This window comes from Rattus rattus, chromosome 2 (genome assembly GCF_011064425.1).
Source record: "Rattus rattus isolate New Zealand chromosome 2, Rrattus_CSIRO_v1, whole genome shotgun sequence".
Classification (NCBI taxonomy): domain Eukaryota; kingdom Metazoa; phylum Chordata; class Mammalia; order Rodentia; family Muridae; genus Rattus; species Rattus rattus.
In genome coordinates, this window is record NC_046155.1 from 179,932,856 (window position 1) to 179,957,965 (window position 25,110).

The 25,110-nt window shown below is 48.5% G+C and overlaps 1 protein-coding gene across 4 annotated transcripts; it reads right to left on the minus strand.

The window, feature by feature from the left end:
* Nucleotides 1–6,212: 6,212 nt before the first annotated feature.
* On the minus strand, nt 6,213–24,903 carry Znf444 (zinc finger protein 444). Of its 4 annotated transcripts, none has more exons than XM_032894596.1 (5): nt 24,773–24,903; nt 24,432–24,648; nt 13,788–14,127; nt 9,006–9,114; nt 6,213–7,998 (listed from the first exon to the last, which is right to left on the minus strand). In XM_032894596.1, the coding sequence occupies exons 3-5, from the start codon at nt 14,097–14,099 to the stop codon at nt 7,418–7,420; spliced, it is 1,002 nt and encodes a 333-aa protein (XP_032750487.1). In that variant the 5' UTR covers nt 14,100–14,127; nt 24,432–24,648; nt 24,773–24,903; the 3' UTR covers nt 6,213–7,417. The 4 variants fall into 4 exon arrangements, with proteins under 4 accessions (XP_032750487.1, XP_032750488.1, XP_032750486.1 ...); XM_032894597.1 differs by having other exon boundaries at nt 24,412–24,648; XM_032894595.1 differs by lacking the exons at nt 24,432–24,648; nt 24,773–24,903 and adding an exon at nt 23,980–24,091.
* Nucleotides 24,904–25,110: the final 207 nt, after the last annotated feature.

Genomic DNA, 25,110 nt, shown 5'->3' on the forward strand with positions numbered 1-25,110 from the left:
AAAGGGGCCTGCCGCCAAGCCTAAGGGACCTGAGTTTGATTCCCAGGAGCTACGGAGGTATAGGGAAGGAGCTGACTCCTAGAAGTTGTCCTCTGAACACCACAGTAGTGCTGTGGGACATATGCTAACACACACACCCCAGATAAGTAAATAATGTAATAAAAGGGGGAAAAATCAAGAAAACAAGCAAAAGATTCCTCTATCCACCTTTTACCCATGTTTCTCAGATCCACTGTCACGCGCCTGGAATTCGACCACACCCGGCTCTCCCTTCTTTCCTTCTCTGTGCATACCTCCCTACTGACCCATCCCCAATGCGATGCCCCCTCTCTCCTACTGTCCATGACGCGTTTACCCTTACAGCCCTCCTCTCCCCCAGCCTCCCCTCCTTCCAGCCCAGGTTCTAACCTGTGTGGAGCAGGCAGGAGCAGCTCTGGCTTGGCAGCTCTCAGCAGCGGGGGTCCTGGCTTTTATGCTTCTGAGGAGAATGAAGAGGTTAGGGAGGGAGGCAAGGGTGGGTGGGCGGGTTAGTGCGGATGGAGGCAGAGAGGGCGACTCATCCACTTCAGAGTTCTTTAATTGGTCTGTGAGGTCAGACAAAGGTGCCTTGTGGCAAACAAATCAAAACAAAACAGAACATTTCTCTGCCACGGGCATCCCAGCTCTCTTTCTTCCCTCCACTGCTTCTTTATGCTCTCTCTGACTTGTGCTGCTGTTGTTGTTGTTGTTGTTGTTTTGTTGTTTTGTTTTGTTTTGTTTTCATCGTGTATGTGTGAGTGTGTGTGTGAATGTGTGTGTGTGTGTGTGTGTGTGTGTGTGGGTGTGTGTGTATGTGTGTGTGTGTGTGTGTGTGTGTGTGTGTGTGTGTGGTGTGTATGTGTGGTGTGGTGTGTGTGTGTGCTGAATGTGTGTTTTGTGTGTGTGTGTGCGTGTGGTGTGTGTGTACGTGTGTGTACCTGTGTGTGTGAGTGTGTGTGGTGGTGTGTGGAGGGTATGTGGTGTGTGTGTGTGTGTGTGTGTGGATGTGTGTGTGGTGAGTGTGTGGTGTGTGTGTGTGTGTGAGCGTGTGTATGAGTGTGCGAGACAGTGTGAGAGAGAGAGTGTGTGTGTGTGTGAGAGTGTGCATGTGTGTGTGTGTGTGTGTGTGTGTGTGTGGGTTTGTGTGTGTGTGTGTGTTTGTGTGTGTGTGTTTGTGTGTGTGTGTGTGTGTGTGTGTGTGTGTGTGTGTGTGTGTGTGTGTGTGTGTGTGTGTGTGTGTGTGTGTGTGTGTGTGTGTGTGTGTGTGTGTGTGTGTGTGAGTGTGTGTGTAGTGTGTGAGTGTGTGTATGTGTGTGTGTGTGTGTGTGTGTGTGTGTGTGTGTGTGTGTGTGTGTGTGTGAGTGTGTGTGTGAATGTGTGTGTGAGTGTGTGTGTGTGTGTGTGTGTGTGTGTGTGTGTGTCTGTCTGTCTGCCTGCCTGCCTGCCTTTCTTAGTGTTTCCTTTTTCCATGAACCTCATCCTAAAATGGCTCCTGGAGTTTAGCCTGAAAGCTCATAGCTATTTTGTTGTTGTTTGTTCGTTTTCCAAGACAGGGTTTCTCTGTGTAGTGCTACTTGTCCTGAAACCCCTTCTACAGACCAGGCTGGCCTTGAACTCACAGAGATTCACCTGCCTCTGCTTTCTGGGTGCAGGGATTAAAAGCATGCACCACCACCACCTCTCAGCCACCTCTCATCCTGAAAGGCTCACATACACTTATAATCCCAGCACTTTGGGGACCGAGGCTGAAGGATCATGAGTTCCAGGCCAGACTGGACTTTAGTGAGCCCGACTTAACTGACCACAGAACAAAATAAGGGGCTGGAGAGATGGCTCAGATGTTAAATGTGCTTGCTACACAATCACCAGGTTGGAGGAATTTGGATCCTAGCATCCATGTAACAAGCCAGATATCCTATATCCCCCTACATTCCCAGCCTAAATTTGGAACAAGGGGTAGTTAAACAGAAACCAGTAGACCACCAGGACTTGCTGACTTCCAGCCTAGCCAAGAAAAAAATGAATCCTAGTTTCTGGAAGAGACACTCACTGCCTCAAAGGCATTAAGTGGAGAGTGGTGAAAAGGCACACAGCGCCCTCTTGTGGCCTTTGTGTGTACACACAAGTACATTCACCATGCACACACCCAAAACACACACTAAAATTTCATCACTTATTGACTTGTGGTAGCCATTTGCCATAACATGTGTGTGGAGGACAGAGGACAACTTGTAGGAGTTCTGTCCCATCATAGGGAGTCCTGGGTATTGAAGTCAGGTCATCTGCCTTGATGGGCAGCACCCTCCCCCACTGAACTATCTCACAGGTCAATAAATAATTTCTTAGGGGGCTGGAGAGATGGCTTAGTGGTTAAGAGCACTGACTGCTCTTCCACAGGTCCTGAGTTCAAATTCCAGCAACCACATGGTGGCTCACGATCATCCGTAATGAGATCTGATGCCCTCTTCTGGTGTGTCTGAAGACAGCTACCGTGTACTTATATATAATAAATAAATCTTAAAAAAATAATTTCTTAGAACAGATAGCTCTTGGATCTCAATAAACAGCTGAAGGATGAGCAACTTATGGGCCACTGTGTGTGCTCTCTCCTTGCGTTTCTTACTCTCTCTTTATTTCTCTTCCTTTTTGCCCTGGACAATTTCAAGGGGGAAAGGGGGGCTGGGGGTATAATTCCTGGCACTGCCAGTTGCTCCCAGAGAGATGGTAAAAAAAAAAAAAAAAAAAAAAAAGGTCTTGATTTCTTGGAATTCTGTCTCTTCCTCTCTGCCAAAGGGCCTCCTTTCCGTCCTGTGTCCCACTGCCCAGGGAGCACTTTTGTCTCTGTCTTCTGTCTTCACATCAGCCCCTGACCCACACCACCCCACGCCCCATGCCTTAAGTGCTCCTTCTGGAACCAGCCCGTTCCTTTTTGTTCTGCTGCCGGAAAACATCGAGCCAAGGAGAGGCATGGATGAGAGCTCTTGGGCTGCAGTTTCTTTTGTGTGTCCTTAGATCTGGGGGAGGAGGAGGAGAAAGACTCTCAGGAAGGACAAACTGACAAGAAAGTGTAAATGGCTTTTCTGGGAAAGAGAAGGGAGGAGGGGAGGTGATGTCATCAGAACAAGGAACAGAGGGCTATGAGATCTAGAGACCAGAGGGAGGAAGGGAAGGAGAGGGGGAGGGGGACAGTCTAGAGAAGGGAAGCCCAAAGACATCCCCATTAGTCATTCTCTCTCGCCCAAATGTTTTATTTTCATTTTGTTTATATGTTTATGTGTCTGTAGGCGTATGTGTCAGGTGCCTGCAGAAGCCAGAAGGGGGCGCCAGGCAGTGGCGAGCCATCAGATGTAGGTATCGGGAACCTAACTTGGGTCCTTTGCAGGAGCAGCAGGCACCCTTGAGCCAGTTCTCCAGTTGTCTCATTTCTACTTTTCTTCCCAGTGTTCTCTACTCTCCACACCCTCTCTCACCTTCACCTGTCTCTTCATCTCTCTCTCAAAGAATTTCCTAGCCGTGGGAGCTGCCGTGTCTTTTTCTCACCAGGAGGGGGAACCAAACTCAGGCAGAACCAAGCCATGGCTGTACCAGAGCTGTGTGCAGAGAGCAAGTCGCTGGGGTGACTCGGCCTAGCTGAGTTTCTTCTCACAATCCCTCTATCTCTGCTCTTCAAATTACACACTCCCATGATTTACTGATAAAGTCAACTTGAGCTTGGCCTCTGCTTCTAAAAGGAAGTGTTTATCTTACTCCCCTCCCTTGAAAGCCCCTACCCCTGCCCACCCCTTACTACTTTCCAGAGCTCCTGGGTATTATTCCAAATGAGACATACAAGTGTGAAAACTTAAAGCTAACATTCACGAATGAGAGAGAATGTGCAATGTTTGCCTTTCTGAGTCTGGGTTACCTCACTCGGGATGATTGTTTCCAGCTCCATCCATTTACCTGTGATTTTCAGGATTTTGTGTTTTGCGTCCTTAACAGCTGTATAGCCCATTGCGCAAATATTTATTTTAATTGTTTGATGGACATTGTCTTAGAGTTTTACTGCTGTGAACAAACACCACAATCAAGGCAACTCTTATAAGGACAACATTTAATTGGGGCTGGCTTACAGGTTCAGAGGTTCAGTCCATTATCATTAAGGTGGGAACACGGCAGAGTCCAGATGGGCATGGTGCAGGAGGAGCTGAGAGTTCCACATCTCCATCTGAAGGATGCTAGGAGAAAACTGACTTCCAGGCAGCTAGCTAGGTCCTAAAGCCCAAACTCAGTGACACACCTACTCCAACAAGGCCACACTTCCTAATAGTGCCACTCCATGGTACAAGCATATACAGACCACCATAGACATCTAGGCAGTTTACACCTCTGGCTATAAACAGAACAGCAATGAATGTGAGCGAAGCAAGCGTCTCTATAGTAAGATAGTGTGGTTTTTTAAATATGTGCCCACGAGTGTTGCAGCTGTTTTCGGTTTTTGTTGGTCTGTTGGTTTCAGAAGCCTCCACACTGACTTCCATAGTGGTTGCACTAGTCTGTAATGAGTACATGTTCACTATTCAACACCAATGCCAGCACTGGTCATCTACTTATTTATTTGGGTTTTTTCCAGATAGGGTTTCTCTGTGTAGCCCTGGCTGTCCTGAAACTCACTCTGTAGTCCATGCAGGCCTTGAGCTCACAGAGGTCCTTCTGCCCCTGCCTCCTGAGTACTGGGGTTAAAGGTGTCCATCACCACTGCCCAGCTAGCACTCTCTCTCTCTCTCTCTCTCACACTCTCTCTCTCCCTCTCTCTCTCTCTCTCTCTCTCTCTCCTTAAATCATAGCCATTATGACTAGGGTAAAAGAATCTCAAAGTTATTTTAACTTGCATTTTCACTGATGGGTAAAGATGCTGAACATTTTAAAAATGCCTCTAAGCCATTTGTGCTTAACCTTCAGAGAACTCCATATGTTGCCATGCCTCGATTTTAAAATTGGCTTGTTTTCATGATGCTTGGTTTCTTTAGTTCTTTATATATTCTGGGTGCAGACTCTCTGCTAGATAGGTAGCTAGCTGGCCAAGATTTCTTTTCTCACTCTGTCATTTTGCTGTGCAGAACTTTTCAGCTTCAGGAGGTCCCACTATTAATTGTTGGTCTTAGCGCCTGTGCTGTCAGTACTCTGTTCAGAAAGTCCTTTCCTGGGGCAGTGAGTTCAAGCCTATTCCCTATCTTCTATCAGATTCAAGGTATCTATCTGGTCTTAGGTTGATGTCCTTGGCCCACCTGGAGGTGAATTTTATGCAGGGTGATGGATATGGATCTATGTTCATTCTACATGTAGCTATCCAGTGTGACCAACACCCTCTGTTTAAGATGCTGTCTTTTCTCCAGTGCGTATTGTTATCCTCTGTGTCAAAATCCAGCGGGTATGAGAGTATTTCACTCTATTTCACTAGCAATGGTTCTGCTTTTCTGCCAGTGCAATGTTATAGATGCTGATGAATTGACTTCGGGTCCTGTGTTTACAGAACAAGTGCTCTTACCCACTGATTTGTCTCAGCCAAGCAAAGCGTTTTCACAGTGCTTCCTGTCTGCATGACACCCCCACCTTCCCATTGCTCCATGCCCCTCCCAGTTACTTGAAAGCCTGCAGCTGATGTGATTTCCCTAGTCTGTCCCACTGCACAGAAAGACTGACATCTCCACACCAACTGCTGCCATGAAAGACAATGCATGGACGTGGACCCTAAGCCGCGTGTACATTTTGCATGGATGCATGTCTCGGTGCGGTTTTCAAAACTAGGGTTCATTAGTCATGTTAGGGAGGACATTGGGGCTTGGGAGCTTTGTCAAAGGTGGCTGGTGGTATCTGCATCTACACCTTTGTGAGTCTCTGAAACAGAGTAGCTGTAAAATTCTGGAAAACCCATTCTGCCACTTATTCACACGTTTACTATTCTTTTTCTAAAAGCATAGTTCTATCTAGCTTGACCATTTCTTGGGGTATGTACTCTAGGAAGGTCTCATGTGTACATTAAGAATAAGGACCAGGTATGGTGGCTCACACTTTCAATCCCAGCACTCAGGAGGCAGAGGTAGGTAGATCTCTATGAGTTTGTGGGCAGCCTGTTCTATGGCAAGCTTCAAGACAGTTGGGGCTACATAACGTCCCTGTCTCGAAAATAAAACCCCCACAAAACAAAACCAGAATAAAACTTGGGCATGGTGGCACATCCCTTTTAAGGTCCCAGACATAGTGCACACTTATGAGCCTCAAACTGGAGAGATGGAGGCAGAAGAATCAGAAACTTGTGGTCACCTTTGATTACACAATGAGCGCAAGGTCAGCTTGGATTGATTCAGCAAGTTTCTATCTTAAAACAAAAAATAGAGCACTGGGGCCCCTCTACCCGCTTCCACTTTGTGTGGCAAGAATATAGAGTTCTGGTGAGGAAGCAGAGCCCAGGGGCTCAGAGCAGGAGGTCAGAGACCCCAGCAGGGCCAGTCCAAGGACTGTGCTAACCAAAGAGCCTGCTCCACAGCAGATTGGAGCAGACTACGTACCCAAAGAAATGCTTCCTGAAGAAGTCACTGTGAAGAACTCATGTCAAGGGGCAACCCTTGCCTTCTCAAGTCCAGAATGGAGTCTTCTCCGTAAAATGTTTTCCAGACCTGCTGGCTGGCACTTAGATATCTAGGAGTGGCCTCAAATCACTAACTTATTAACTCAGCAATGGTGGTAGGCAACATTACAAGCACCACAACATATGAAACAGGAACTATTGCCCCAAAAAGAGGGGGAGGGGTTCCATCTACCTGAAGCTATACAACTAGGACAACCAGGATGGGAGTGTATCTGGTGCCAGCCTTTCCAAGTCTAGTCTTTCTTCCTGCAATGTATGAGGTGGAGCCCCCAAGTCCCCTGTGTCTCAGATGCTCAGTTCCCACAACACCGGAGAGTCGCGCACTCCTGTACACACTGAGTCAGTCACTTTATTACTCTCTCAGATGCTGGTGACCTGCCATCTGTGACAAGCTTTCTCGGGCACCTCTCCCCACTTCATTCCTTTGGGCTGTGGAAAGAACCAGATCCGGTCTGGGTCTCCTCTCTCCATTGGCCCTGACTCTGTCCTAGGGTTCAAGATCACCTTCCTTGGGAGGTGGGAGGAGCGGGGGCTCTACTCCTTCCCTGAGCCCCCTTTCCCACGTGAAGGGTGTCCTGGGGCAAGTCTTTCCTCCATGAAAAGGGGATGGAATGAGGGAGGGACAGAGGGTATTTCGCAGGGGTGGGTGAAAGCTGAGAACTCCAGAAGGGAGGAAGGAGTGAATATGGGTGAGACCTGAAAGGGAAGAAGCAATGGGGTTGGGAAGATCCTAAGGGGATGAGGCCCTGTAGCAGGTGTTTGGAATCACAGCTACCCCAGAGCCCAAGGTGGAAAGGCACCGCCACCCTCTGGACCCGGTGCTGAAGTCCCTTGCGCTACCGCGGCCGCCCGGCCATGGATGCGCTGGTGACGGAGCACATGCTCACGCCTCCCGAAGCCCTTGCCACACTCCCAGCAGGCGAAGGGCCGCGCGCCAGAGTGTGTTTTGCGGTGGCGCACCAGGTGCTCACGCCAGTAGAAGGTCTTGCCACACTCGCAGCACGCATGCGGCTTCTCGCGCGCGGGCAGGGGGCGCAATGCAGGCCCCGGGCTGCCAGGGTGCGTGCCGCGGTGGCGCCGCAGGTGCTCCTTGCGCCGGAATGCCTTGCCGCACTCAGGGCACGCGTGCGGCTTCTCGCCGGAGTGGCTTTGCCTGTGGCGCAGCAGATGCGCTGGCTTCAGGGGAGACTTGCCACACTCCGGGCACGACACGGTGCCTGGGGCCGCCAGGAATGCTGGGAGGACAGGTGCCAACGGGGCTGGTGGGGGGCTGCCTGGCTCCTGCTTGTACGGACGCATGGCCGCGCTGTTCCCCGTTGAGGGCACCTCTGTCTCGGAGGAGGCCCCGGTTCCTGCGGGAAAAGGTACACCGTAGTCAGGGCTGAGGCTGAGTTAGTGGGCAGCGCAATTTGGGGCAGGGAGGCGGCCTAGAGGGCAGGTTTCCCATCTCTGTGCTTCCTAGCAAGGAGCTTCATACAGCCTAATAAATACCAACGTGTAGGGCAGGAGGAGTACTGGGGGAGTGAACCGATGGACACATGGGTGAGGGTACATATTGATCTAAGAACAAAGGTGATGGAGAAATTAGGTGTTGGGGAGAGAGAACATTACAGGGGAACGTGATGGGTGGGCTGACTGCACTAAAAGACGCTGAGGGTGTCTGAACGGAACAAACTAATAGACGGAGGCAGGGAAACTGGGAGACAGATGAACCATATGGCCCCTCTGTCTAGGTTTCCCATCTGCTCTGTGGAGCCCTAGGAATGACCATAACCTTGGTTCTGGTAGTTCTACTTCATGAACTTGGCATTCTTTGCGGTCTGAAATGCCCACTTGTCTCCCATTGCTGCCCTATTCTCAGCTGCTATTTGGTTTCTTCCTAGATACCTGGCATCTTCCCCACCGTCTAGAGATTTAAGGAGTCGCCTAACGTGATGGAACAGAATCCATGACCAGCTTTGTGCTGGGTACATAATACAGAAGGCCACCATAGCACCTGAGACAGGAAGAGCATGTTGGGTGCAGAGGCCCCAGGTAGGCTGCATGCTTCAAATCTCAGCACTCAGGAGGCTGGGGACTGTATCAGCCTGGGCTGCACAAGGAGACCTTAGCTCCAAAGATCATATCGCTTTAGGTATGCTAGAGTTTCCTCGGGCTGGAGAGCAGCACCGGGCAGACAGTAAGCATGAGATCTGAGCCCACCTTCCATGAGCTGGATCCCTAAGGGTGAGGGCATGTGTGAGCTGTCCCTACAGCATTCACTGAGTTAAGATTGCCAGGTCAGTCCCTGACTTAGCCTGGGAGACGAGGACTTCTTTCTTCATCAAGAATGACGTGGGAAAGGGGGCTGGTCGCTCACCTAAGGGAATTACCCCACTTTCTTCCTTTCCAACACTGCCCCCCGGGCCTTCTGTCATATCCCGAGGTGCCCTCATTGCTGTCGACCGATCTGGGGAGGTTGCTGGGCCCTGAAATGAGACAGCATGTGCCAAATTGAGAAATCACAGCCTGCATTTGCCCCCCTCCCACCCTCCACACAGTCCTGAAACACTATTACCTGTTGTTGTTTTTGTTTGTTTTGTTTTCTAAGGCGTGATTTCTCTGTGTAGCCCTGGTTGTCTTGGAATTCTGTGGTCCTGGCTGGCTTTGAGGATCAGCCACCCTCTGCCTCCCAAGGGTTGGGATTAAAGGTGTGACACTACTGCCTGTTTTCTTTTTTTAAAGATTCATTTCTGTGGATTTGGGGGTTGGTGCCTAGGCATACATTTATGTGGAGGCCACAACAGGGCATGCAATCCTCTGGAGCTGAAGTTACAGGAAGTTATGAGTCACCTGACATGGGTATTGGAAACCAAACTCCAGTCCTCTGTAGGAACAGCAAGAGCTTTTAACTGAAGAGCCTTCTCCCCACCCTTAGTGTGTGTGTGTGTGTGTGTGTGTGTGTGTGAGAGAGAGAGAGAGAGAGAGAGAGAGAGAGAGAGTGAGAGAGAGAGTGTGTGTGTGTGAGTGTGTGTGTATGTGAGAGTGTGTGAGAGTGTGTGTGTGTGTGTGTGTGTGAGAGAGAGAGAGAGAGTGTGTGTGTGTGTGTGTGTGTGTGTGTGTGTGTGTGTGTGTGACAGGGATGGGCCCATCAAGCTGCACATATAAATGTTGAGAGAATGACTTTTGATAGTTGGCTCTCTCCTTCCACCACATGAAGTTCTTCATCAGGCTTGGAGACAAGAACCTTTACTCACTGACCTGCCTTGCTGCATGTCCCAAGGGAAGCTGGCTGCCATGCTGGAGGCTGCTCAAACTCAGTCTCCTGTCAACCAATACAAGCAAGTCCTTTGGAAACGGGGTTCCAGCCTCAGGTCAGCCTTCAAGTGGTGACAGCCCTCTGGCCTCTTAAGAGGCCCCAAGACAGATCCACTTCTCCCAGTCACCCCCGCCCTTTGGACCACAACAACTTCATGGCTTTGGGGACATTTGTTATAAAGCAACAGGTAATACATTCATTTGTTTTGAATCTTACTTGATCTGCTAGTGTCTGTGTAAAATGTAAACTTTAAGCAAACTTTAACTCTGAAAATGATGAAGTTAAGAACCAGGCCACATGGTAGATTCCTAAGCTCATACTCCCAAGAAGTGATGCTCGCAATTCCTCTGGTGCTGGGAAATGAGAGATCCAAGAGCCACACACGGCCCCTCTCCTCATCTAGTCTTACATGGCGGGAGGGCGACCTACATCACACAGCAAAGGCACGGGCGACTAGCCACGCATAGAATTCTACCTGCTCATCAAAACCCATAAGCAGTCCCAGCTGGTGGATTCCGTAGGCTGCTGCTGTGCTGTGGGAGAAGGATGAACAGCCGGAGTGGTCACTGGATGCTGGTGGACTAGATCAGCTCATTACTCAGGCAGCTGAGAGCCATCTTCTGAACCCCGCCAAGTGCTGCTATTCCACGCGTGTACCACCAAGCCCTACCCTGCTTGCTTGTGTACTGATGCTGACCTTTACTGAGTCCTGTCCCATCACTCGGCTGGCCTCAGCCTTGAATGATAGGTTCTGTCCAGAGTTGCACTTCATTGGTAAACTTCCTGATAGAACATTCTTCACATCTTTGTAATGCCCACTGGCTACACCACATCAGTTTATAAATCCTTGGCTGGACTTGGGCAGACAATAGTCTACTTGAGATTCTTGGGTCTACTTTCCTGGAGACAGGCTTGGCTTGCCTTTTCAGGCTGTCCTTGAATTGGCTTGGTTGGACGGTAGGTACAGGTGGCAGAGGGCTGGCAACCGAGCAAGATGGGCTGGGAGCTGCCCTCCTTCACAACCTCAGCACTGTAAAATGTTTACGAATGACCCATTCCTGGGAGATTTGGCAGCACTTCAACCCATAAAACTGCCAGGACTGGGTGCCTTTTTGTGTAAAGTCTTCGGTCGCTGTTCTGATCCTTCTGCCCTCAGGTTTTCAGGGTTCAGATTTGTTTTTATTTTTGTTTTTTTGGTTGATTGATTTAATGTATGTGACTACACTGTAGCTGTCCTCAGACACACCAGAAGAGGGCATCGGATCCTTTGACAGATGGTTGTGAGCCACCATGTGGTTGCTGGGAGTTGAACTCGGGACCTCTGGAAGAGCAGTCGGTGCTCTTAACCACTGAGCCATCTCTCCAGCCCCGATTTGCTGCATCTTTATGAGACTTCATTGGCAATTTGAATTTCACCTCCCAAAAAGCTGCTCCTGCTTCAGCAGCTCTATCGTCTGCTCACTACCCAGACTGCTTCAGTTGTTGCCTCTCGTACCTGTATCTGCTGTTTCTCCTTCTGTTCCCAGGCACCTTGCTACAGAAGGCTCACGGTACTACTCTGATGCCTTTCAAAGGCTGCGAGCTCTAAGGAGCATGCCTTGGATTACTTCTCTTTTCCTCTTATCACACATCATATACACTCAGTATTTTGTGCTAAGCTTCCATGTTCCCAGCTGCCTCTGGAGCTCTAGGACTTCCCTCATTTTGAGACAGACTGGTTTGACATTTCCTGTGGTAGTAACCACAGGCACAGGCCAGAGCTAACTCTCCCCACTTCCCTGGTCCAGCCACCAACATTTCTTTAGGTTTCTTAGGGTGGCAGACATCCTGCTTCCAGGGTCTCAAACAGTCCCGTGGCTACTTGTATCCTAAGACCAGAGGCTGGATTACCACAGCAAGTCATCTATCTTATGAAGGTCACATTCTGTCTCAAGAGAAGTGAGCAACAAAAGACACCTTGGCCTTCTTGCGTGAAACTTCAAGGCAGGGCAGTGTTCGTCATTTGCCAAAACAAGTGTTTATGTAGCCCTCACTAATGCCAGGGACTATTCCAACCAGGGACACATGAAACAAACAGGACAAGGCTCCTGAGTAGGGCTGAGTCTACAATGCAGCTTGGAGCACGCACATCACCAGAGACTGTAACAGTTTATGCTGGCACCTCAGCGGGACCAGCATCAGGAAAGAGCCTGTACTTCTGTGGGGGAAGACTCACCCTAACTATGGACATTGCATGGCAGTTTCTTTGACTGAATCTACCTACAAGCGGAGAACCAGGTGTGGGAGTGCACACCTTTAATCCCAGCACTTGATAGGCAGAAGCAGGCAGATCTCTGAGTTTGAGGCCAGCTTGGTCTACAGAGTGAGTTCCAGGACATCCAGGGTTACACAAAGAAACCATTTCTTGAAAACTGAGGAGTTGGAGAGCAGTGTTCTCTGAGTTCTTTAGCTGCCTCTAGTTCTTAATGTACCCTGGAATTGTAAGCCCAAAGAAACTTTCTTCCTTAAGTTGCTTTCGGCAGGGTATTTTAGCATAGCAATGACAGGTAATACAAGCATCAGGACCATCTCTAGAAGGCATTTCCCTATACCCTCCAAACCCCAAAGGCCCAAGGAGGTAAACAGTCATTAAACCCAGAGAGCTCAATGACCTCCATACCTGGAGATTCTCTGAATCATGAGGACCCTAGCACCTAGCCATTAAAATAGATTTTTCTTATTTTCAGACATGGCTTACCCTGTAGACGAGGCTGGCCTCAAGTTCAAAGTCCTCCTAACTTAATTTCCAATAATGAGATTATAGGTTTATATCACCATATATATTTTCAAAGGGACTTTAAAAAAAATCTGCTAGATATATACATTAAAAGCTACTACTTTTATCATCCTCGGCTACAAAGAAACAGAGGTGGGCCATGGAGATGGCTTAGCAGGTTCAGGCTTGTTGCCAAGCCTGAGGCCCTGAATCCCACATGGCGGAAGGAGAGAACAACTCCTGCAGTTGCTTTCTGACTTCCACACATCCAAAGTGGTGTATGCATGACCCTCACCCACTAACACCACACAATATCATAAGAAAAAAATTAATTGTCCTGGCTTCTGGGAAGTCATATATGAGCCTTCAAATGTGACATCTGGGAAGAGGAGGCCTCTGCCAAAGACAGAGGAGGCCTCAGACAAAAAAAAGCATATAACTGGTCTGAGGTGGGAGTTCGAACCATGCACGATTACCACCAGCTAGGCACATGGTAATCCGCCATGTTGCCAAGCTTGAGGCCTAGTAAAAACTCTGCATAGCAAGGTCTTAGGTCCCTGCTTCTGTGTTCCATTTTAGGGTTTGTTTCTTTTTAAAGAGAAAGTTCTTGCCTAGCTACAGGATGGTCTTGATCTCTCCATGACCCTTCTGCCTCAGCCTCTTTTACAAGTATACACTGCCACACTGGGCTGAGGGCTCCCTGCTTGTTGCTCCCCACTTTGTAGCTAAGACCAGTTGGCCCTGTCCTCACCATCATCAGTAAAGGACAACTTGTGCTATCTCCTGAGACTTCCTTTAGCTGGTTTTCTCTACATTAATGAGAACCTCAGGCAAAGCAGACTTCAGCTAGACCTTCCAGCCAACTATTTATTACTTGAGGGAGGAACTGGAGACTGCTGATGCACAGACGACACTGGAAAGGAACCTTTGCACCTTTGGAAGAGCAACTGTCAACCCAGTACCAGCTATGGACCACACACCTTCATTTTCAGGGTGTTTTTGCCTATGTGTGATGTGCAGTCACAAGCTGAGAAGCATAGTCCAGCAAAGCCCCTCCCACACCACAACCACCATGGCCTGCTGCTCACCCAGAGCTCCTCCAGCAGCGCCACGGCCTCCTCTCCACTCTGGGGCCGGCGGCTGCACACCCACGCCTGGGTGTCTGCAGGGAGGGCGCTCAGGAACTGCTCCAGCACCAGAAGCTCCAGCATCTGCTCCTTCGTGTGCACTTCCGGTTGGAGCCAGTCCCGGCACAGGGCCCGGAGCAGCCCCAGGGCCTCACGTGGCCCAGCTGCATCGCCCAGGTGGAAGTGGCGGAAGCGGTGCCACGGGGAGTCGAGCGTCAGGGCCTCAACCGACAGATTCTCCTGCTTCACTGGCTGGGGCGCCGGGGCCTCCATGGGGCCACCTAGGTTGAGTTACCAGCACCTGTAGGGAGGAACAGTCAGCAATGGGAGAGTCCAGCTCAGCAGTTCAGACAATGGCCTCCTATGTGGGCGAGGGAACTCGCCTGAAGCTAAATGGATATTAGCCATTACTGACTGGCTCGCCTATGCCTCAGCCAAAGCTTTTGGGCTTTGACTTCCTATTCTGCAAAATGAAAGCACACCTTCTTGCCTCTGACCAAAGAGAGAAGACAGGCCATTGGCAAAGGTTCCTGTGATCAGTGCTTAAGAAAAAAATTAACTCTCCTAGGGGTCACATGGAAATCTAATAAAGTAGAGGCTTTTTAATGTACATATTTTATGCATGTATGTATGTACATGTATGTGTGTGATCTAAATGAAATCACCAAATAACGGGAGCAGAGCCTCAACTGGATATCTCTCCTCACCAAATGAAGCTTCCAGTACCAGGAATGGCTTACATCTAATCAAGTTGTTGGCCAAAGGGGCCCCATGGGAATCCCCAAACAATCTAGGCTATTGCCAAGGTTTTTGGTTGCTCTCCACAAACTGACAGTCTTAAGCACTACTGCTTAAGATTCACACCTGCACAATTCATTGAACAAAGACAGAGAAGTTGAGCTGGTGCCTAACGAGAGCCTTCACCCCTGGGACAGGTGTTCATGGGACTGGGAGATAATCTGCACAGTGCCAAAGGAGAAAAGGTAAACACCAGCCACAAACCCATCTACATTGGTGACTTGCTGCAAGATGCATGGTTGCAAGAGTGGCACGAAAGTGTGGGAATAACCTGCCACAATCTGACTAGATTTAAGGTCTATTCCATGAGATGCAATCTATTCCTGATGCACTTAGGTGACCAAGAAGCTGAGACTAGATCCTAGAGAACTAGGGGAAAACCAAATAAATATCACTGTTCTGCTAAAAGAACTCAGCTGTGCTGGAGAGATAGCTGAGTGGTTAAGAGCACTGACTGCTCTTCCAGAGATCCTGAGTTCAATTCCCAGCAACCACATGGTAGCTCACAACCATCTGTAATGGGATCTAATGCCCTCCTCTGGTGTGTCTGAAGACAGCTACAGTGTACTTATATACAATCGGGGGGGCGTGGGGGACGGGACTCAGCAATGACTACTGGCATTGTCACCCCTTCAGATCGGTGCTTTGCTCAGCCATCATAGAAGCTTCCTCCTGCAGACGAGAATAAAAACAGAGACCCCAAACAGACAATGTGCAAGGTGAAAAGTCTCCATCAAAGTCTCCCTCCCCTCAGGGCTCAAGGGATTTTGCAGAGGAGGTGGCAAAAAGACTGTAGGAGACGAGGGGGATGGAAGCCACCAAGGAAACTGCCTCCCATACACAACAGGACATGAACAGGACTGTGGCGGTATGCATGGGGCCTGCATGGGTCTGCACCAGATGGGGTTCCAGAGCTGAGAGTGGACACATGCCTCCATCTCTAACCCGGAAGCTATCTCCAAATGACAACCACTTGGAAATTAAAAATTAGTTTTCTCCAACAGTCTCTCTGGGTATACAAGGCAATCTTAAGGGCAGGCCACACGTCCAGCAACAGAAAACAGACTCACTGGGATTTTGGAGGCTGTCTCATAATGTTTAATCAGGACGTCTTTAAAATCTATTTTTATTTTATTCATTTTTATTTTAACCTCCAGGTCCTTTGCATATGTTTTTATGAGATTCCTGTGTGTCTGTTTCTTGTGTTTTCTCTTTGGTTCTTTGTCTTGTATTTGCCCTGATTTATTTTTGTTTTATCTTTTTACTGTTCTTGAGGTGCCTGTTTGTTTTCTTTTTCAAGATGTATTTATTTATTTATTTTATGTATGTGAGTACATTGATGCTGTCTTCAGACACACCATCTTCAGACACACCGGAAGAGGTCACCGGATCTCATTACAGATGGTTGTGAGCCACCATGTGGTTGCTGGGAATTGAACTCAGGACCTCTGGAAGAGCAGTCAGTGCTCTAACCACTGAGTCATCTCTCCAGCCCCCTTGTTTGTTTTCTAAGGAGACAGAGTGTGGACTGGATGGGAGAGGAGTTGGGGAGGACCTGGGAGGAGTTGGGGAAGGTTGTAGGGTAAAAAGTCCAAACTCACTTTGGGGTTTTAAAACCTGACTAATCCCTCAGACCACCCTGAAATCCCATCAATCCCCAACCTAGAAAGCTCTGCACCCCACCCCACCCCCAAAAAAACCCGCTATAATGTCTGCTTCCTATTTAGCTCTTTGTTGTTTCTAGATCGTCTGAGCAGAGGCAGCCTCAGCCATCTTCTGTGTCTCCCAATAAATCTCTTGTGTGGGGATTGCTATGCGGTCTGATTCTGGTATTCCTTGGCTCCTGACTTCCAGGATATATTTAGCTTGAGTTGCAACATTTATAGGAGGGAAACCATAATCAAAATATACTGCATGGAAAAAATCTATTTCAATAAGAGAAATAGAAAAGAGAAATTTTATTAAAATTCAAGTAAGGGGAAAAAGCAAAAAAACAACGAAAAACCCTTCCTCTCTTATAGCAGGCCAGACTTAAATCTTGGCCTTGTTCCACCTGGTGCCACCTTGGCCTGGTGGAGTCTCCTACTTCCTAGTTTCCCTGTGGGTATTAAACTAAGAGAACACAAGAAGGTACCACATTATCAATTGGCCATAAGATAATTGGTGCAATAGTGGCATGACAGTTTCAGGGGTAACCCACTGTTTCTGATTGGCTTTGAGGACCACCTCTCAGGAGGGAATCCCTACCCATTACTATAAACCTAATCAGAGGCCTGTGGCTGGAGATGTCTTACACCCCCGTGAGGAAGCTAGTGCTGCTGTGTACAGGCATGATGTGTCTGTCAAACTGCTTGGCGCTGCTGTCAGCGTTGGTCAGAGAAGCTTCCTTTTTGCAATGAGCCATAAAGTGCTAAGGACAAGCGACGTCTGAATGGCCAGCCCTAAGTGGGGCATCTGTATCACTCCCTCCTAGGCTCAGAGTAGAATGAATTGGAGATGAAGAAAGAATGCAGGAGACAGAGAGAGGAGTGCTGTAGAACACCTGCCACTTGCACTCCTGAATTTTCAGCAGCATCCTCAAACCCGGGCCTATCAACATTCTCTCAGAGGGCAGAGGGGCAAGACACCCTGAGCCACCAGGAGGAGGCTTAACAGTTACAGGTGCTACAGGGGAGGGCCTCACAAGGTCCTGACATTTTCTTCCTCTACACTTCTGTAAATAACCCCTCACCCACACTCAGGTAAAGAACCTAATTAAACTCATAGGGCTGAGGGCTGGGGGGATGGGGAGGAAGACACTAAAGAGAGACAAACTGAGTAGAGGAAGGGCACCAGGAGAGTGACAAGAGGATGCCACAGGCCCCACTATTAACACAGTTAATGTATGCTAACAAAAATACTCTTAAATGGGGGGGGCCCTCTTGAGAGATGCTTAAGAGATGTTAAGAGCACTTGCTGCTCTTCCACAGGACCTGTTCCAGGACCCAGGCTGGTACTTACAACTGGCTGTAACTCCAATTTAGGGGAATCTGACTGTCTTCTGGCCTCTTTGGGGACCCAAACGTGTAACACATGCTCAGAAACAGACACACACAAATTTTAAAGACCTCTTGAAAGGTTTTAAAGGGAACACAGGAAGAACTCTCAGTGGAGCCTGGCCTGTGGTAAGAACTCAGATGTGGTACTATCTGCCCGTACTACTCACTCACTACCTGATCACTAAGAAGAGAAGAAGCACTGAGGCTCCTGAGCCCCTCAGCTCACCTGGGAATGTCTCCTCGGGGAGCTGCAATGTCTCTGCCCAGGAGGCTTCCTCTCCATGTGGTCCCCAGGCTTCCGGGTCCCAGGATGCCCTTCCATCCCAGCAAGAACACTTGAATTACTACTGCAGGATTCCGCTCAGTATCTGACTTTTTCTTTTCTTTTTGAGTCTCAAATGGCCCAGTCTGGCCTTTCACTCACTAAGAGGCCTGGGTTAACCTTGAACTTCTGACCTACCTGCTTCTACCTCTCATATGCTAAGATCACAGGTATGTATCACCATGTCAGCTCTTCTCTGTTTTAAGAGTAAACTAATCCTAAGAGTGAGGGTTCTACTCCATGACCCTATACTTCCTCCCGCCAACACTTTGTGGGCTAGGGTTACAAGATGGACTTGGGGTTGGGAGGGGATACAAGCTCTGCGGTGGCGACTACCAAATTATGTTTGAGAGCTGGCAAATGTGGCCAACTGCCAAGAGCTCCAGTACCTATCTGCGTGTGCTTCCCTCGTAAAACCCCCAAGCCCGCTGCCCTTCTCCCTCTTCCTAGCTCCTAAAGACAGATGGTGGATGAGGATATGGCTTTAAACCTGGAAGGTGTCCTGACTCTCAGGGGATATCTGGACAGTCCTGGAGACATTGTGATTGTCAGGTAGAGTGAACAATCTGCTTGTGGCTGAAGGGTGCAGGCAAGAGACACAACTGAATACTCTGGGATTCTCCAGTCACCAGGCATCGTGCATCAGCTACACCAAGGATGAGAAATACTGGCCTGGAACCAAGTCCTCAGAAAGCCTGAAGACTCACGAGGTCCTGTCAAGAACACTAAGACAGGAGAACGGTTTCCATGGTAACACTATCTCCAAGGTTAGAAGCCCTTGGTTTTTTGTTAAGTCAAACCAAAGAACCTCCTACAGATGTGGCACTCTGAGCTTGCTAACGCACAGAAAGATACTCCACCCCACATAACCTCAGTCACCTTTATCTTCACCGCTACTTGGGATCGGGATGCTAAAAGTTAGTTTACTGTTTTGTTTACTCCACATTGTGCATGAACTCTCTACAGCATGGCTCTGGCTTAGCTTCTATCTCTTCTGATTTCTCCTGGAGTCTTTACGCTGCAGCTACATGGGCTCCCGTCTGTTAAAAGGCTACATCCTACCTCTGGTACTAGAAACCTACCAGAACTACCCAGGGCTATCGAGGGCATGGATCTTAGCAGAAAACTTACCACCTCCACTTTGCTGGAGCAGCAAAGACAAAAACACAACTATCTTAATAAGAGAGACCAACGGGCTATGGGGAGTTCAACTCCCAAAGACATTTGTAACACAACTCTTGCACCCAAGGTTCAGGGAACACTGAAGAAGAAGCAGAAAAACTGCAAGAGCCTGAAAAACCAGGAAGTCTGGTGTGAGGCTACATCTCCTAGAAATAACAGGGAACCTATGCCCACGATACCGCGGCAATACCATTGCCTAAACAGGCCCGAGCAATGATCAATAGATCTAACTCAGAAGGAATCCCAGCCCTAGACAAAACAAATGCAGCCAGGTATGACTGGGGTCAGGGGAGAATGAGGATATCAGCCTCTCTCAGGGATGAGTCCCCTCATTGGCTTTTCAATACCAAATAGCCAGCCCTGAGTTCACACACGCCCAAGCATGTGGACTGAGCATATTGTCCTTATGCATTACATGTGTGTATATTTTCTTTTTTTCCAAAGAAAAAGAGCTCACCAATTTGGGAGGCAGTGTGGAGGAATGAATAGACAAGGGATTGGGGGAGCAGGGGAGATGTTTATATTAAAATTAAATTTTTTTAACTTATTTATTTTATGTGAGGACACTGTAAAAGAGGGCATCGGATCCCATTAACGATGGTTGTGAGCCACCCTGTGGTTGCTGGGAATTGAACTCAGGACCTCTGGAAGAGCAGTCAGTGCTCTTAACCACTGAGCCATCTTTCCCTAAAATTAAAGTATACTTATATATAATTATAAATAAATGTTTACATTATAATTTAAATTATATTTTAATTGGGGGGGAGGGTGTTGAGACAGGGTTTGTAGCCCATTGATCTGTAGACCAGATGGCATTGAACTTAAGAGGTCTTCCTGCCTCCACGTCCCCAGGGCTGGGATTAAAGGCAGAGCCACAGCTGCCTGGCTTTTAATTCTTTTTTTTTCTTTTTTTTTTTTTTTTTTTTTTTTTTGGGGCTGGGGACCGAACCCAGGGCCTTGCGCTTGCTTGGCAAGGGCTCTACCCCTGGGCTAAATCCCCAACCCCTTAATTCTTAATAAAGTTGCTGAGAGCTAAGTTAATTGGAGAGGATCCATGGACGAGACACAGTGAAGAAGTAATTAAAGGAAACAAACCACTGCTGCAGATTACTGCTGATGGTAGAGCTGAAACCACTCCAAAAGGCAGAGCCCACACACCTGACACTGTAAAGAAGGGACTCCTACCAACAACATGCCAGAAGCCAGCAGGATAGCAGTGGGTAAAGGTCTTACCTCATGCCTAAGGACCTGAGTTCGAGTCCCAAGATCCCTACTGTAACAGCAAAAAAACTGACTCCTTTAAGCTGTCCTCTGTCCCATATTAATGTGTATATCACACACGCGCACACACACACACACACCATGGCATGTTCATGTCAGCCGTGCTTCACCCCCCCCCAACAAAATCAATGAAAATTAAAAAAAGAAAAGCAAGCCTTTCTCAGCACGCTTATCTTGTTTTAAAACTGCAGTTATAGACTGTTTTTTGCCACTATATGGGCTTATGGTGGTGGGATTAGAACGGTAGTCATCAGGGCTGCAGAGATGGGTCAGCTGTTAAGAGTACTGGTTGTTCTGCCATAGAACCTGGTCCAATTCCCAGAACCCACATGGCGGCTCAGACCTATGTGTAACTCCAGTTCCAGAGTTTCTGACACCCTCAAGAAGATACACATTCTAGCAAATCACCAATGCAGGTGAAATAAAAAATAAATGACATATTTGAAAAGGAAAAGGTACTACTCTGGTCATCTACAAGGGCAACAAGTGCTCCTAACAGCTGCCATGTTGCCGGCCCCTTGGCATGATCATCTTTAATGTGAATTAGACTATTCTGTGTTCTGTGGCTTTAATATCTGATGATAAAACTTGCCATGAACTACATATCAATTTCCCAAAACAAAATCCTTTCTTAGATGATAGAAAGGGGCAGCAAATAACTAACCCTGGTTGATCCCAACTGTGGGGCAGATGCTAGGCAGGAGGAATGGGAACGGGGGGGGGGGGCTCCCCAAAGCCCTTTTCCTCCCAGGAGCCCTGGGAGACACAAGCCTGTCAATACATTAGTTTCTAATCACAAATAGCCAGAGCAGTCAGTAACTCCTCCCCACCCCTTGTCAAAGTCCACAGCAGATGTCTCTCATGTCTGGATCAAGTGAAAGGGGCATTCCTTTGAGACAAGACCCAATTCCTGCAATAAAGAGAAAATTCAGTTTTATGACCTGAAGTGGCCAGCCTAGAGTCGTATGTTAAGAGAAGGCACACCTGTGGATAAGGTAAGAAAATGGAAGTCACAGTGAGATATGCATTTCATATCCCTCAGAAGCCTCACCCTTCCCACTGGACCTTGCAGATTAAGTGAGGGATGTAGAGAATTCAGAAAGATGCCTGCTGTCGAAGGTTTAGATGGGAAACCTCCCAAACCTCATGCTCAGGCACTGGCCTTTAGGGGCCAGATCAAAAATAACTCAGCACTGGCCCGGAAATGGGTGACGGGACGGACTATTAGCTGCTTCTAACTTACTGCAGGGCTGAGGCTGAAGTGGTAGCTGGGGGTGGGGGTGGGGGGCGCCGCCTGAAAGCAGCTGCCGGAAAAGCAGCCGCTGGTGAGATAAACAGCTATTCCTTCCCTACACAGAGCCTGCAAAACTTACAAAGTCAATTAGGGCACTGGCTAAAGACTTAGTTGCTAACACCGACTACTTAGTAACTAGTTCCTGATACTAGTTAGTCACTAGTCTTTCTATGCTATACACCCTGAGTTCCAGGCCATGCAGAGTAACTCTTGGCTGACAAACCAGTTAAATTAAATGCTACAAAAATGAACTATTTCCTCCTTATTGGGCCCCAATGGGTGGGCAGTTGATTTCTTGCCCAAGGGTCCAAACTACCATAGGTGGAGGAGAGTTCTGTGTCCCTCTTCAATTATCTCTGACCGTTTCTCTGCCTTTTCACTTCTCCAAGCTGTTGACTTTTGGAGAGGAGTGGGTACTCAAGCGCATTCCAGGCCTATTGCCTGTGGATGCTGAGGTTAGGGTGTCTTTACCGTCTTTTTTTAAGTATCTTACTGAACCTGAAGCCTGCTGTTTGAGCTGGGGTGAGAAGCCAATGAACACACACTGAGGTGCACCTGTGCTCAACCTTTTCCTGCGTACTGACCTTCCTCAGCTTCTACTTTAGCCCACAGAGCCATCTCCCCAGCATCTGTGTCCCCTTCTACCTCTCTCCACTGCACCTCTACCCTCATGTTCATTCTAACTCCACCAATGATCCTTCAAAAGGCCAGGAATCTGCACTGGGCACTCTGTGCCCTCAGCTATACAACTCACCAAATATTTACTCAGAGGACAAGGGCTTCGGAATTGGAACAAATTCCGGCTGCCTACCAGCAATGTGTCCTTGGTCCGAACAACTGCTCCTTTCAAACACTAATCTCCACTTCCTTGGCTGAAAAATGGGTGCAACCATAAAGGATGGAGAGTCGAGTAAAATAAAGACCACAAAAGTACCCCAGAACACAGTTGGAGAGATGACTCAGCAGTTAAAAGCACTGGCGGATGCTTTTCCAGAGGACCTGGGGTCAATTCCCAGCACCCACATGGCAGCTTGCAACTGAAACTCCAGAACCAGAGAATTCAACCAACAGACATGCAGGCAAAATACGGATGCACGTAAAATAAAAATAAATCCTTAAAAAAAAAAGTGCCCAGAACAGCACCGCTATTACATTACTATTACATTTACTATTAACAAGTTTACTCTCAAACTCCTTGTGAGTCATTGCGTAAAGCCACTGTGAAACAAGCTCCCAAGACTAAATTATAAATTGGAACAGGTGTTAAAATAACATATAGGAATGAAGGAATGGAATGAAGATGGGTATTGTGGTTTTTTATTTTAAAATTCAATTACTTTCTCGGGTTTAAGGCTTGGCATGGCTCTCTGCGAGTGTGATTAAGGCCAGCCTGGGCTACAAAACATCAACAACAAAAAAATCTGAACAGGGGTTGGGGATTTAGCTCAGTGATAGAGCGCTTGCCTAGCAAGCGCAAGGCCCTGGGTTCAGTCCCCAGCTCCGAAAAAAAAAAAAAAAAAAAAAAAAAGAAAGAAAAAAAAGAAAGGAAAAAAAAAACCCTGAACAAAACAAAAAACTAGGCCAACGCTAGTAATCTGAGCACGTGTGAGAGGCTGAGCCAGGAAGATCAGAACCAAGAGATTAAGTCCCTCTTATCCTGTTAAAATCTGTCTCCAAGCCCCTTCTGCACATTAACGAATTTCGCCTCTCGCGACAAGCTAATGAGGCGGGTATGCTTTTAATAAAGAAATACGTATCCTTCAGAATCTCAACTCGACACAAGTGCATGTGAACTTGCGAACAGCACACAGCACAAGCCACCTGCACCCGTCTACGCTGCTATGGCATGGTGCCCCTGAATGGACCCCTTCCCGCAATCCTTTTCGAAGAGGTTAGAGGTCCCGGCGACCCAGGATTTCTCAGTGGGGTCCAACTTCCACTCCACTCTCAGTTTCCAACCATCCCAGGGCTCCATCTCGAACATCCCAGCCCCCTCCCGCTGCCCAGCCTCTCCAGGCCTCCAACTCTCCCGCGTCTGCAGCTCGCGTCCCTCCCGCTCCCCGGCCCGCTCCCCGGCCCGCCCCCAGAACCCCCCCTTCAGCCTCCAGATCATCCCCCTCCCCCAAGCCGCCCATCCTTCCTTTCCTCTCCCTCCTCCAGACCAGGGTACACCTTCCCGTGTCCCGCCCGTTCCCCGTACACCGGACTCCCCAGTCCCTCCTTTTCCCTCTAGCTCACCTCACTCTCCTGGGCGAGGCCCCCCAAACACCCTCACCTTCCCGCACATGCGCACAAAGCTCATCAGGACTCCATGCCCCAGCAGGCTTTGCGCCAAATTCACCCGTACCTCCCCGCCCCCACGTCCCCTCATCCCCTACACTCCGAATCGCTAATTCTACCCACACCTCCCCCCTCTCCCAGCTGGAAACTACATCTCCCAAGAGGTATCGCGACAAAGCGGCTTTCCATTATCCCTACTAACATGACTCTCGTAACGTTCGTGCGTCCCGAGCTAGTCATCTCTGCCATCCCGAAAAACTACATTTTTTAAATTGTAAAGAAGGAAAACCCGCTTCCTATTGGCTCATACTGGCGCAAACAGAGCGCTTCTGATTTTGGACTACATTTCCCAGATTTCACATGGTATTTCCTCCCTCTACCGGCCCTCACCAGACGTCCCTCAGGCGGACCTCAGGAATACGCAGACGTGTCGGGGACCGACAGGAGGAATCGCTGGTTTCGTTGTCCTGGAAACCGGTGAAGGCAGCACACTTGGGAGACCGGTCTCCGGGACCTTTAAGTGCCAGTAGAGGAGGTCGCAGAGGCTATGCCAGAGTTCTCCTCAAATCAGCAGTGGGAGATCCGTCTCCTTGACAACAGTTGCAGTTTCGCCCTCCCTCTTCAGTACTAGGTTAAAGGAAGGATAAGGCTGGTCAGCGAAAACAGACCTCTGAGTATTAGTTTGCTCGTCCCGTACCGCCCACTCTCTAGCCTCAGTTTCCCCTCTTGTGAATAGGGAGGAAAATATTACCTGTCAAACGGTGCTTGTCTATCCCTTTCGGACATTAAAGTCTCCGTTTCCCTTCCTCAGAAAAGACAAGAAGGTTTTGGGTTTGCTCATTGTAATGTGTATGGTTGTTTTGCTGAATCGCTATACCACGTGCTTGCAGTACCCACGGTGGCCAGAAGACGGCGTGGGATTCCCTTAGAACTGTATTACAGAAGGTTGTGAGCCACCATGTGGATGTTAGAAGTTGAATCCAGGTCGTCTAAAATAGCTTCGTTATTAACCTCTTCGCCATGTCTCCAGCCCTATCCCCACCTCCCACCCCAATCAATGCCCGCACACACCAAGAAGGTTATGAGATG